This window comes from Rhinolophus hipposideros (genome assembly GCF_964194185.1).
Source record: "Rhinolophus hipposideros genome assembly, chromosome: 22".
In the NCBI taxonomy this organism is placed as follows: domain Eukaryota; kingdom Metazoa; phylum Chordata; class Mammalia; order Chiroptera; family Rhinolophidae; genus Rhinolophus; species Rhinolophus hipposideros.
In genome coordinates, this window is record NC_138068.1 from 21,842,430 (window position 1) to 21,856,697 (window position 14,268).

Below are 14,268 nucleotides of genomic sequence, written 5' to 3' on the forward strand. Positions count from 1 at the left end.
GTGAGTTCAGTCCTTGTTTGTCAGTGACCCAAAGGTTTACTCTCTTCCAGGTACCTCAGACTTGGACAAGTGCCCTATACATTTTCGCAAAGCCCTTTGTACTTCTTGGCATCAGTTAATTTCACTCACATGAATTTCACATATGTATGTCTGCCTTCCTGACTAAACTCACTTCTCTCAGGCCAGGCACTACATCTGGTTTTGTCACTATGGTGTCCCAACACTTGTCATGCATGGCATCTGCCCCGCAGTAGGCACTCAATATTATCTGTTGAATGAATGCATGAATGAAATAATGACTAAAGGGGAGGAGCTTGGCCTCTGGGTAGAAGACATTCTGTTCATACCCTTCCAGAAGGGATTTTTATGTTAAGGGTAGAGAAGAGCACCTGTCTGAGAAAGCCAGCCCGTCCTCCCCATAATTCCCTGACCCCAGGTTGCAATGCATCCTCGTCATACCCTCAAGGCTGGGCACAGGGGTATGAAGCTCTAGGCTTGGGGATCAGTTTTCTCATCTGTTCAATGGGGATCAGGGTGATACTTACCTGGGGAATTCAGGGGGTCTTTGGGAAGAGAGCATAGGGTTAAAGCGTTTCAGGGGCTGCAGTGATTATCCCTCATTGACCTGACCACTGCCCTCCCTGGGACTGTCACAGTACTTGCACTTCATTGAGTCTCTTTCCTCCACTGCAGAGGTTCTCAAAGTGTGGTCCCTGGGACGTTGTTGGAAACGCAAATTCTCGGGGCTCCACTCCAGGCCTTTCTAATCAGATATTCTGAGGGTGGGGCCCACCAATAGGCCTCGAAGCAACCTCCCCAGGAGATGCTGACGCAGACCCAAGTTGGAGACCTAGTGCTCCACTTTGATGTAAGCCCTTCCAGGGACATTTGGCCTGCTGCTGTTCACTTCTCTATCCCCAGGTATCCAGTAGGCATGCATTAGGTAGCTGCTGAATGCATAATAATGATGATAATGATAGCAGCTAGCGATTCATTGAGGATCTCCTGTGTGTCAGGCTCTGTTCTAAACGTTTTAGGATAAGCCACCCAGGAGTTCATTTTAAGGATAGTGCAACGGGCTCAGAAACGCCAAGCTGCGCCCAGGAGACCCCAGGGGAATCCGGCGTCTGACCGCTGTGCTCCCCGGGGACTTAGCTCTGGGCCCAGCGGCTGCGGCGTACGCGGCTCCGGGAGGGCGCTCGGCCCCGCGCACAGGGGCCTGCGTGTGCCCGGGTGTCCGCGAGGGAGCCCCGCCTTCACAGCCCGGACCCCGCGCGTGTCCGCGGCTACACGAGGGTGCCCCGCCCCACACTCTAGCCGGCCGTGGGAGGAGCGCAGCGACGGCTGGGCGGCCCGTGGCGAAAGTGCGGCTGCCGAAGCGCAGCGGGGCGGGCAGCGGCCGAGGAGGAAGCGGGGGGAGGCGGCCGGCGCTGCGGGGCCGGGAGGACGCCATGGGCCGCCTGCACTGCACGCAGGACCCGGTCCCCGAGGCTGTGGGCGGCGACATGCAGCAGCTGAACCAGCTGGGCGCACAGGTGGGCTGGAGGCGGCGGAGCCAGGGCCCGAGGTGGTGCCGGAAGGGCTGGGGCGGGTCCTGCAGGGTTAGGCCGAGCCGTGTGCACTACGGCGTTGGGGGGCTGCAGGGAGGCGCTGATGGACACTGGGGTCTGCGGAGAGCTCGGGGGGCCGAGGGGTGTCGGGAAGCCTAAGGGCAAGCTGCGGGGGCTGGGGGTTTGGGGACCCCGTGGTGGGACTGGGGCACTTCCGGGAACGAGTGGAGTCTGACGGGTCTCAGACGAGGGACAGGGGAGTTTTGACGAGGGGGACTGAGACGTGTAGTAGTAGGGAGGCCAAAGGGGTTTGGGGAGACAGGCGGGTCCTAGCATCCCGAGGGGATCGAGGGGAGCCTGGAGTGGGGGCAGCTAATGCGGGGTCGGATGTGAGAGTCGGTAATAGCCAGGTGAGAGAGGGGCTCTGTGAACCTGAGGGCAGAGGATGCTCGTGATGACATCCAGCCTTCCCTTTAGGGAAATGCCTGGTGGTGCCCAAAGAAGGAAACCGTGTATACTCTACACACCTCAGGGCCTGGCTTTGATGGTGGAGGAGCAGACAAAGCCGGTTTGTCCCATTTCAGGCCACGGGTATCACCCTTGGAGGCTTCCTGATCCTCTGCTGGTTGGGATGCCCCTTTCATGCCACCAAAGCAGGCAAAATAAATAGATTTAAGTGACCCTTCTCACCACCACTGCACAGGTGCATTTCTTTCCCTCCTGGTTGTCATTTCCCAGGAGGTGGGGGCCTTTTCTTTCATCTCCCACAACTTAAAACAGTAAGCCTCCCCCACAACTCACTGTTTTCCCATAAAGTAATGGTGACTATAATTACAATGCCTGTCATGTTCTCAGGCTGCTGTGTCCAATAGAAATAAATTGCAAGCTATAAGTCTAATTTTCAGTTTTCTAGCAGCCACATTTCAAAATGAAAAAGAAACAATAAATTAATTTTTATGTTTTCTTTCATCCACTATCAAAATATCCTTTCAACTTGTAATCCATATAAAAATATCAATGAGATATTTTACTTTTGGTACTAAGCTTACTGATTCTGGTGTGTATTTTACATTTATAGCGTATCTCAAATGAGACTAGCCCTTTTCAAGTGCTCGATAGTTGCATGTGGCTAGTGACCGCTGTACTGGGCAGCACAGTTCTAAGTGCTTTTCTGTGTATTAACTCATTGAGTCCTTGCAACCACTCTACAAGGTAGGTACTATTATTCGCATTTTGCAGATGAGGAATCTGAATCCCAGATTCAGATTCAATAAAAATAGTTGGTTAAATACAAGTAGCTGTCATTTATTGAGTATGCACTATGTGCCAGGCATTATTTTAGGTGCTGCATAAGTAACAACCCTAAAACTTTGGTGCTATTTATTCCCATTTTACGGATAAGAAAAATGGTTCAGGGAACTAAATAGACTTGTTTAAAGTCAGACAGCCCGGAAGTGGTAGAGCCAGGAGGAATTCAGGACCGGATGTCTGACTTCAGATCCTAAGGAATTAAACACACTAGAATGGAGCTTTGTGGATGATCTCCTGACCCAGGTAGCTTAGCTTTTACTTCTTTATGTGTTGGCGTTTTCTGGAAGACTTCCATTTAGAGAATAAAAAGGGTATTACTGCAAAAAAACTTTAAACGTATACTTGAAACTAATATAACATTGTGTGCCTACTATAATAATAGTAATAGTAATAATAATAAAACCTTTAAGCTAGGATTGTGTGATCCTTAATGTTACCTCCAACTTGGAAGTCATGGAAAATATAAACCACTTGAAGATCAGAGTTTGACTCATTTTCTTTCTTTCTTTTTTTTTCTAAATTTATTGGGGTGACAATTGTTAGAGAAATTACATAGATTTCAGGTGTACAATTCTGTATTACATCACCTATAAATCCCATTGTGTGTTCACCACCCAGAATCAGTCCTCCTTCTATCACCATATATTTAACTCATTTTCTAATCTTGAAATATACTCTAAACCTTTCCCTTTGTGTTTTGTTTTTATTTAAACTTTTATTTAAGTGTGTTTTTCCTGGACCCATCAGCTCCAAGTCAAGCAGTTGTTTCCATCTAGTAGTGGAGGGCACAGCTCACAGTGGCCTATGCGGGGATTGAACCGGCAACCTTGTTTTTAAGAGCACCGTGCTCTAACCAACTGAGCTAACCTGCCGCCCCTACCTTTGTTTTTAATACAGAAAGCTTTTTCCTGATAAGCAACTTACCAGAATCCTTTGGGCCATTTTCTCCCCTTTTGCTAGGTGATCAAACCTCCCCAAGTACCAACTCTATTAGCTGAATTTATTTTGAAGTCTGAGACCCACGCCTCAAAGAGAAAAATAATCATTGTATTAATGTTGGCATCACCATGTATTGCTCATTCAGTGGATATTTATCTGAATGTCTACTACACACTAACTAGCCACTAAATCCAGTAACGTTTACAGTCTTAATGGATATGGCCCATCTGCTAGGGCAGATCAGAAAATGGAAACAAAATACAGTATTAAGTGTATCTGCTTGTGCTATGTGATGTCCTAGGTAATGTGGAGCCTTGAAAATAGGTGAGGTTAAAAAATAATCACTTTTAGAATGATTATGAGAGAGGAAATTCAGAAAAACATAAAGAAGAAAAATAATGGTCTACAATCCTCTCACCTAACTATAAATGAAAGCAATACACACACATTAGAAAATTCAAACAGTATCCAAAGGTATAAAATTAGAACACCTATTTCTTCTGGCCCAGAAATCATCATTTTAATAGTTTCTTGTGTATCTATAGGAAAAAAAAAAGTCTGCATCTGCCGTCATATTTAGGTATCCTTTAAAAATTTTTTTTACATAAATGGATCTACCATAATTTATTGAACCACTCCCCTATTAATAGATACTTAAGTTGCTTTCAGTGTTTGTTTGTTTTTTTTTTTTTTTTTTTTTTTTTTTTTTAATGAACAGTGCTGTCCACGAACTGTTTTGTGTGAATGTGTCTGGGTTTACTTTTTTGAACATATCTGAAGGGTAAACTTGCAATGGAATTACTAGGTCCAGGGGTATGATCATTTAAAAATTAGATACAGATTGCCAAATTGCCCTCCAGAAATGTCGCCCTAGTCTATCCTCTCATCAGCAGTACGTGAGCATATCTGTTTCCTTGTACTTTCACGAGTACTGATGTCATCGTACTTTTATTTTTGAAGATCTGATAAATGGAAAAATGGTATCTCCTTGTTTTACTGATTCACATTTCTCTAGTCTGGAATGATCTTGAGCATCTTTTCTTACGTTTACTAGTAAGAGTAGTTAAGATTTTGATTTCACAGTTGGGCAGGTGAGACAGCTATGCAAGTATAAAGGCAAAGAATGGGGGAAAGTGTGCAGGGAAGATTTTATTCAACAAATACTTACTGTGCCCTTAACAATAATTAAAGTGCTGTGAGCATACAAAGCCATACCAGGAACCTTCTCTGCTAAGACTTGTTCCTGTTCCTTATCAAGATTGAAAATTCTAAGTGCCCCCAGGTGAGGTTCCAAGAGGGAAACTCAGTAATTAAGAATCTGAGTAGGTCCCTTTCATGACGGGAGTGGCCTAGTATCTTGGCCTGGGCTTTGAAGGACAAAGAAGATTTGGGAAAGTAGAGATAGGGATGGGGTTCTGTAACAAACTACTGACCAGATTAGCTTGAGGCCCCTCTTGAGAAGAGAGGTGGGGGATAAGCTCTCACAAGGAGGTTAAGCCTGAATGCAAAGCTGGGGCCTGGAAATGCAAAAGCAGTTGGAGGGCTTCTTAGCCGCCCCATTATTTTAAAGGCCTTAGGTGGCATAGGAAATGCAGTTGGCCAAAGCTGAGACAGTTCCACAGATTTGAAGCAAAAAACAAACAAAAGGTAAAGAAATAAAACCTCACAAATAGTTTGAGGACACATTCTCAAGCCAGTCCTGACCGACTGTTCCTGTTTTTACTACTATGTAGAACCAGAAGTTAGGCCAGGCTAATACTCAATATCATAAATACTGCAGAAAGACAACGCCTGGGTCAGCATTGGTTAAAATGTTTCCGGGGGATATTGGTGAAGCTTTGAGAAGGCACACACTTCTATGCCATTGGCTGGTGGGAGTGTAAATCTACACAACTTTTTTGCAACATTTTCTCCGAACTGAAAATGCATATATCCTTTGACCTAGGGTACATTTTAAGAATTTATCTTATAGACATATATGTCACAAAGAACTACGTGGGAGGATATTCATTGCAGCATTATTTATAGTAACACCAACAAAATATTCATCTCTAGGAGGATAAATTATGCTAACTATACAGTCGAATGCCATGCAATTGTGACTTATATCTGCTTACTTAATTGATCTCTGTTAACAAATTGAGTTTAAAAAGGCAAGGTGCAGGAAGTGGGTTCAGTATAATCCCATTTGTATTTCAAAGAAATTAAATGAAGATAAAATGATAGGAAAGCAACAGAGATAGTTAGCAGTAACTGCCTGTGGGGAGCGGGACTGAGGTGGGGGGGCCAGGGGAGAGAGAGAGACATTTTATTTTATAATCTCTTATGCTGGTTGCATCTTTTCAAAACCTTGCACTTCTGTTAGTTTTATATTTTCAGACTAGTTTTACAACAATACATTTTAGAATAATGTGCCAGGGGGTTGTATGGAGTTTAGTGGGTCATAGCAAAAGGGGTGGGTGCATTTGACAATCATATTACATGTATAACTTTGGGGACTTTGAGCTAATGTATCTGCATGTCATTTTTTTAATGTATTGCTTCAGAAAGGTGGATCAAATGATATAGTGACTCAATGGCCATGATAATTGCTACCATTTGTTTAGCCTCTAGCCTGGCACTATGCTAGAGGCTTTGCATATTCCACCTTTAGTATGTTCTGGATGCTATGTATTAGTACTTTTATTTTCCCTATGGGGACTGAGACACAGAGAGGCGAAGTGACCTCCCCAAGGTCACTTGGGTGGTTAGTTGCAAAACACTGTTCACATCTGGGTCTTTTAAGCTCTTATGTCCTGGCTCTCCTCACTGTGCCACACACTATCCATTGGGAGGAAACATGGGAAAGTAGTGATACAAGTCTCAATCTGCTTGGGCTGCCATAACAAAACACCCCAGATTGGGTGGCTTGAACAACAGAAATTTATTTCTCACAGTTCTGGAGGCTGGTAAATCCAGATCAAGGTGCCAACAGATTTAGTTCCAAGTGAGAGCTCTCTTCCTGGCTTGCAGTTGGCTACCTTCTCATGTGTCTCACATGATGTGTGTCTCAGAGCGGACGCTCGCTCTGGTGGGGTCTCTTCCAAGGGCACCAGTCCTGTGGGATTAGGGTGCCACATTTATGACCTCATTTAACCTTTATTACTTCCTCATAGGTTCTATCTCCAAATACAGTAATAAATTCAAAATATAAATTTTGGGAGACACAAACATCCAGTCCATAACAATACAATACCAATAAAGAGAAGATACACAAAAGAATAAGAGACTGTCCTAATACAATGTATAGCGTGTTAAACTTTACTACAACCGGGGGTGCCAACAAAAATGTATGCAAGTGGACACTTTGGTCAACGTTGCTCAAGCAGTAGTTCGCCGTAATCAGAAGTGTCTGGACACTGATGGTCACCACTTTGAGCACCTCTTGTCATTGCAGAAGTCAAACGTGACTTGTATTCATCATTTGTTATCGGTATATATTGAGTGTTACAATTTTAATACAGTGTTCCTTTCTTAAAATGTGTACACATTTTTTTTTGGCACCCTCTATATGTCTCCCAAGTATCTCCTTGGATGTATTAAAACATCCAAGATTTCCAGACAATATAGTGACACAGATACATTGACACTGGTGGGTGGGTGGGTCTTATGAATATTTGTAACTTTAACATAATCAAAACAGGTGTGAACACCTGTGTGTTATTCTTTTCTCTCTTCAGGGTCTATGGTTGGATGGGACGTAGGAACACTGAGAAGGAGTAGAATTTTACTGACGTTCTGTGTTATTTGCTTCACAGCAGTTCTCAGCCCTGACAGAAGTGCTTTTTCACTTCCTCACTGAGCCCAAAGAGGTAAAGTATTTTATGATAAGGAGAGTTCCCCAGTGTGAGTCCCTCGTCCTGAGATGCTTATAAAATGAAGGCCCGGTGTGTGCTGTTCCCTCTCTGCAGGTGGAAAGGTTTCTGGCTCAGCTGTCTGAATTTGCCACCACGAATCAGATGAGTCTTGGCCCCCTCAGAAGCATTGTGAAAAGCCTCCTCCTGGTTCCAAATGGTGAGTAGCGTCCCTCAGCAGCTGAGGTCAGAGACATTAGTTAAACATTCCCTCAGTCCACCGAGTCGACAGGCGTGCTCTGGGCTCTGAGCCAGAGCTTTCAGTAGTGAACCAGACGTAGGCGGGACTCCCAGTCTAGGGAGGAAGCCAGGTAAACAGATAACCCCAGCAGAGTATAATAGATGTGCAGTTCAAAGTGCAGCCTGCATCCCGGCTTCAGTCTCCAAACTGTTACCTGGTCCTCCACGAAAAGCACAGAAATTGAGAGTAAGCATTTAGAAACTTGCATAGCAATTTGACAGTCTCTTGAACCTAATCATATTTTTTAAAGGGGGTTTGGGGTGGCCGGGCTAGCTCAGTTGGTTAGAGTGTGGTGGTGCTGGTGGCACCAAGATTGCCGGTTCCATCCCTGCATGTGAGCTGCACACGACTTTAAAAAACTAATTTTAAAAAATGGGGCTTGTATTTTTTTCTATTGTGATTAAAATATACGTAACATAAACTTTATTATTTTAACCATTTGGGACTGGTAGTTTGTATGTGTTTTTTCATTTCCTGTTTCTAGGAATTAATTTTCATTGTACTTTACAAAAATATTGGTCCATGATGGATTGAAAATTAAAAGGATTAGTCTTTCACCACAGATGGTTGGAGAAACGGAGTTTGCCTAGAGCAGTCAGGAATTTTCTAGCCAGGAGGGACATGATCACAAAGGTTGAGCTGTAGGGATGTCCCTCATAGCACTGTTTTTTTTTTTTGTTTTTTTTTAATTTATTTATTGGGGTGACAATTGTTAATGAAATTACATAATTTCAGGTGTACAATTTTGTTATTACATCATCTATAAATCCCATTGTGTGTTCACCACCCAGAGTCAGTTCTCCTTCCATCACCATATATTTGATCCCCCTTACCCTCATCTCCCTCCCCCCACCCCGCTTACCCTCTGGTAACCACTAAACTATTGTCTGTGTCTATGAGTTTTTGTTTCTCATTTGTTTGTCTTGTTTTTGGTTTATATACCACATATCAGTGAAATCATAGGGTTCTCTGCTTTTTCTGTCTGACTTATTTCACTTAGCATTATACTCTCAAGATCCATCCATGTTGTCACAAATGTTCCTATATCATCTTTCCTTAACGCCGAATAGTATTCCATTGTGTATATATACCACAACTTCTTTATCCATTCATCTATCGAAGGACATTTTGGTTGTTTCCATGTCTTGGCCACTGTAAACAAAGCTGCAATGAACATTGGAGCACATATGTCTTTATGTATAAATGATTTCAAATTCTTTGGGTGGATACCCAGGAGAGGGATTGCTGGGTCATATGGTAATTCTATTTGTAATTTTTTGAGGAACCTCCACACTGCCTTCCATAGCGGCCATAGCACTGTTTATGATAAAGAAAAATTAGAAACAATCAAATTGCGAGGCAGCTAGAGATTGGTGTAAAGAACCGTGGTCCATTTTCACCAGGGGATATCCTGGTGGTCAAGAATTCACAGTTCTGAGTTAGATGGACCTGGGTGTGAATCCCAGTCTGTCACTTGATAAGTAGTGTGACTTTGGCCAGGTACCCATCTCTCCCAACCTCTAGCCACAACCCCTCCTTAGTAGTCCCCCACCTCCATCTCAGCTTTTGTGTGTGTGGTGTATGTTGGGGGGCCTTGTTTTGAAGATTAATTGAGATAATGTAAATAAAATGCCTAGCACAATATCTCAGTAAAAGATTGCTCTTGTTTTCCAAATTATGTAGTAATTTTAAAAGATGCTGTTAAAGAAAATGTAATGATACAGAAAACCTTTCACAATATACTATTTAATAAATAAAAATAGGAATTTACAAAACTTTCTATGACAGTCCTGTTTGTGTAAAAAAAAAAAAAGAAAGAAAAAAGAAGAAAGAATGTTAACTGTGGCTATATCTGGGTGGTAGGACTGCAGGTTGTTTTAATTTGTTGATTTTTGTCTATGTATTGTCTAAAAGTTGCTATAGAATTAATTTGGCAATTTAATTAAAACTTCATTTTATTTAAAGAGAGAAGTGACATTTGAGCCCAGTCTTAAAGAATGAATAAATGTCGACCAGGCTGAGAGGAGATAAAACAGCGTCCCTGATGTGTACAATTTGAAAATCCATAAGAAGCTCATCTTCCCAAGATTTCAACCCAACAGTGCACTAAAAGTTGGGGGCTTAATTTATTTGTTCCTGTCCAGTGCCTTCCCATAGCCTAGTACAGATAGATGCTGTGCTTGGCTGTGTCCTGTGCTCCCGAGGCTCTGGGGGTTTGAATCAGAACATCCCTGAGGTTTCCATCTGTGAAATGTTATGGTCCTATTTATATGATTCGTGCATTCTTTGCCCTCATGGCAAGTGAAAGGCACGTGAACCACCAGGCTGGGTGGGAACTTGCGGTCTTTTTAACATAGTAATAAATTTTCATCACAGACTTAACACCATGCAGAGCTCTGGCAAGTCAAAGGTGGAAGTTCCCTTTCACTGTCATCCCACTCTCGTCTCTAGAGATCATCACAGTAAGTGTGGTGTGTGTCCTTTTGTATTTTGTACATGCACGGACGGACATACACATGTACATTCATGTAGTTTTCTTTTTCATCAATGGTTGTGAACCACAGACTTGCTCTGCGGCTTGCATTTTCTCATCCCTAGTATATCATGGAGACCTCGTGACATCAGCTTTATGCTTCTGACGACGACAGTGTACCTTGGACTGAAAGTATCTTCTTTCAGTTAATCCGTTTCCCATTGCTGGCCATTTCGGTTCCACCGTTTCACTCTTAGAAACAATGCCCCAGTGAACATCCGTGGGACAGTTGTGTACTCACCATATGTGAGCATTTCTGTAGGATAGGTGCCCAGAGTGCAGAACCAGCAGTCTTTATTTTCATGGTCTACCCTATACCTGTGGGAATGGGCTTGTCTGCAGGTGGAGACCCGTCTTCCCAACAGTGTTGTGGACACTCATTTTCAAGAGACCTCTGGTGTGTCTGCCTCCATTCTTTCCTGTCTTTCTCATCTCTGCTCCCCACCCCGCTCCATCTTGTCAGACTGCCTTTAGCCCTTTCCAACCCCGGGGCCCCAGCCCCGGTGCTGCCTCTTTCTGAAAGCCTTCCTAAACCACTTCAGTCCACAGGGGCCTTCCTTTCTCTCAACCAAGAGATACGATTGTTTTTATCTGCAGCTCTCATTTTGAACCATAATCATTTACTTTTCTATTGTTTATACTGCTTTGTATTTGTCTTATCTTGTGGCTCTAATAGATAGCTAGTTCCTTGAAGTCAGGGGTGGGTTTTGGACCACATTCTGAAGCCAGGGTTCTGAGTAAACTGATGCCATAGAGCAAGTGCTTAGTGCATGCCGGGTAAGGTGAACTGAATTTGGGAGATCCTGTGACCCTCCCAGGGAATGGCGGGTGTACACTTTTCAAGCAGGATTGATTATCAGTATCTATAGAAGGTCATTTTCCATAGATGCAGAGAACGCGGAGGAACTCTTAGCATACCAATCCAGACATGCGCTTTGCAGATTCACTGCATTCGAATGTTGGTCACATCACTTAATGTGCTCATTTCACCTTGGATAACCAGGTCTTGGAGCCTCAGTTTCTTATCTGAAAGATGGAGTAATAAGAGCAGTTTATGGTGGTGACATTAGGAATAAATGAGGTAATATATGTAAAACACTTAACACAGTGCTTGCTAAACTTTAGCTTTATTTGTTGATAGTTTAGTTTCAGCCCCACACCTCCGTACCAAATCAGGAACATTGGAATTCACCTCTTCACTATTTAATACCCCCAAAGCTTTCCAAGCTTTTCAAGTTCTAGAACGGAAGTCTCAGGTTCACTGTACTTCTCAGTTAACGCTCAACAGTTTCTGTTTATTTTACTGTTTGTTTTGTTGTGTTGTGTGTTTTTTTTTTTTCTCATGCAATCTGACTTTTCTCTTCCTGCAGAGTTTTCCTGCTTGAATTCTCCATTTCTTCTAGAGCGTCTCCTAAGCATCTGACATTGTAGCTTGTAAATCTCTGGGCCTCTTCCTCATCCCTTGGCCTTGTGTGTCATTTTCCTTCCAGTCCCAGAAGCTGCTTGTCCCAGAGCAAGTTCTTGGCCCTTCAGGCCTTGTTGCAGCAGTAACATCTCCACCTCTGTTCTCCCGTCCTGGTTCCAGTTTGCCCTGGAGTAGACTTCTACAGTACACCTTGGAACTTGCGGCTCCTCTCAACTATTTACTTTGCATAATGAAGTCTGTAGTCCTTAATTTAGCATGGAAGGCCTTTCCCAATCTAATCTGAAATGTAAGACCCTCCCTCATCTTCCACATTCCTCATCCTGGCCCTACCTCATCGCAGAAGCATAGCTTATTAGAGCTGAAGGGGCCTCAAGAACCCTCCAGATCAGTCTTGGAGATTCGCACACATTAACATATCTCATCTCTGAAAAATCCTGCAGTAAAGAAACCTGCTTAACCAGTATCTGTGAAACAGTTAATCATGGAACCCGTGTTTTTTTCTTTTTTTTTTTCTTTTGGCAAGGGAGAGTCAGGTAAAAGCTTTGTAAAGTGCTGATCTAGTCTAACCTTTGTCTTGCAGATAAAGAAATAGAGTCCTAACAGAAGGGAAGTGACTTGCTTTAGATCTTACAGTGGAAAAGCCAGTGCTAGAACTTCCCTTGATTGGCTTAAAGCCCAATGGATTTTTTTAAAAATGATTTTCTTTTACTATTTAGTATGTGATTCTTAAAAACACCTGACTTCAATCATTATCAACCCATGGCCAAATTATTTCATCTATACTCCATCCACTTCTCATTGCTTTCCAAAATGGATTATTTTAAAGCAAATCTAAATCTCTCAGACATCATACCATGATGAGTGAACTCCTAAATACCTGGTTTGTATCGCTAAACAATAAAGACTTTTTCAAACCCTTGTCAAACTATAATGCCATTATCATATCTAAAATTAAAATATGCAGTCTGTGTTCAGATTTCCCCCTTGTTTCATGCATTTTGTTTGTGTGTAGTTGGCCCTCACATTGCATTTGGTTGCTGGATGGCTCTTGTATGCTTACTAGTCACTATGGCTACTTAAAAGCCTTGAGACCTTGAGCCAAGTCACTTAACCTCTTTTAGGGAGAAAGCAGAGCTAATACCATGTTTCCCCGAAAATAAGACCCGGTTTTATATTAAGGTTTGCTCCAAAAGACGCGTTAGGACTTACATTCAGGGGATGTCATCCTGAAAAATCATGCTAGGGCTTATTTTCCACTTAGGTCTTATTTTCGAGGAAACATGGTATTAGTAGCTTATACACTGTTATAAGAACGGAGAAAGATAATAAATGTGAAGTGCTCATTTCACTAAGTGGTAGCTGTGCCACTACTAATATGATTGTCATTATCATTATGAGTTGTCTCCTGGACAAGATTACAGATAACTTGGCTGTAGGGTCACTTTGTAAGCCTGTTTTTATTTTAATACTTAGCAAGATGTATGGTCCTTGTGGGTGCTCACTGATTTTTAAGAAAAAAGTTTTTTAAGAAAAAATGATGGACTTTATAAACCATCCCAGATGGTTATCTGTGTTTAAAGAAGGACATTCTCAAATTTCACCAAATGACATGTTCTGGTGATTCTAGCCCTGGAGTTTACAGTTTTCTGTCTGGTATGTGGTCTAGGCTGTAGGTCTGTCCTGTGCTTAGGACAAAGGACTCACCAAAGGAAAATGTTACAAGGAAGTTAAGAGCTATAGGCAACAATACTGGATTATAAATTTCAAAATTGCGAAGAGACTAGATGTTAAATGTTCTCTTCACAAAAAAGAAATGATAGTTATGTGACATAGAGGTGTTAGCTGACATTATAGAGGTAATCATATCGCAATATATAAATGTATTAAATCGATACCTTAAACTTCCACAATGTTACATGTCAATTACATCTCAATAAAAATAAATGGATGGATGGAAGGAAGGAAGAGAGGATTAAGGGCTTGAGGCTGAGCATGATGCAAATATATTTTTTAAGGAAGGAAGGAGGGTGAGGGAGAGGAGGGAAGGAGTTAGTTAAGGGCTTGGGGCCTAGCATGATGCACATATATTTTTAAGTATGGCTCCTGCCTATGGTAACAGCAGGATGGAGAGTTTGCGTTTTGGTCCCTGTGGTTGGGAGCCTTTGTTGTCAGTCACTGTCGGGGCATTGCCTGGTATTGGTTCCCTGGGACAGCATCTCAGAATGACCTGATAGAGAAAGAGCTTGGGTTTGAGGATCATCTGGCCTATAAGCTCCTTGTCTTTGCCACTTACCAGCTGTTGTGGCCCTGGGCAATTTATTTAACTATTTTTTTTAAGTAACATTTACTTTTTTAATTATAGAAAAGTACAAGGA

The 14,268-nt window shown here is 42.6% G+C and overlaps 1 protein-coding gene across 3 annotated transcripts in view; it reads left to right on the forward strand.

The window, feature by feature from the left end:
- Positions 1-1,279: 1,279 nt before the first annotated feature.
- COMMD7 (COMM domain containing 7) overlaps positions 1,280-14,268 on the forward strand; it is a 17,224-nt gene continuing 4,235 nt past the window's right edge. The window contains exons 1-3 of one of the 3 annotated variants that reach the window (XM_081033609.1): positions 1,280-1,535; positions 7,598-7,651; positions 7,751-7,853. In XM_081033609.1, coding sequence (XP_080889735.1) covers positions 1,452-1,535; positions 7,598-7,651; positions 7,751-7,853 — 241 coding nt within the window. In that variant the 5' untranslated portion in view covers positions 1,280-1,451. The remainder of the gene's footprint in view (positions 1,536-7,597; positions 7,652-7,750; positions 7,854-14,268) is intronic. The other 2 variants (XM_081033608.1, XM_081033607.1) reach the window with 2 other exon arrangements.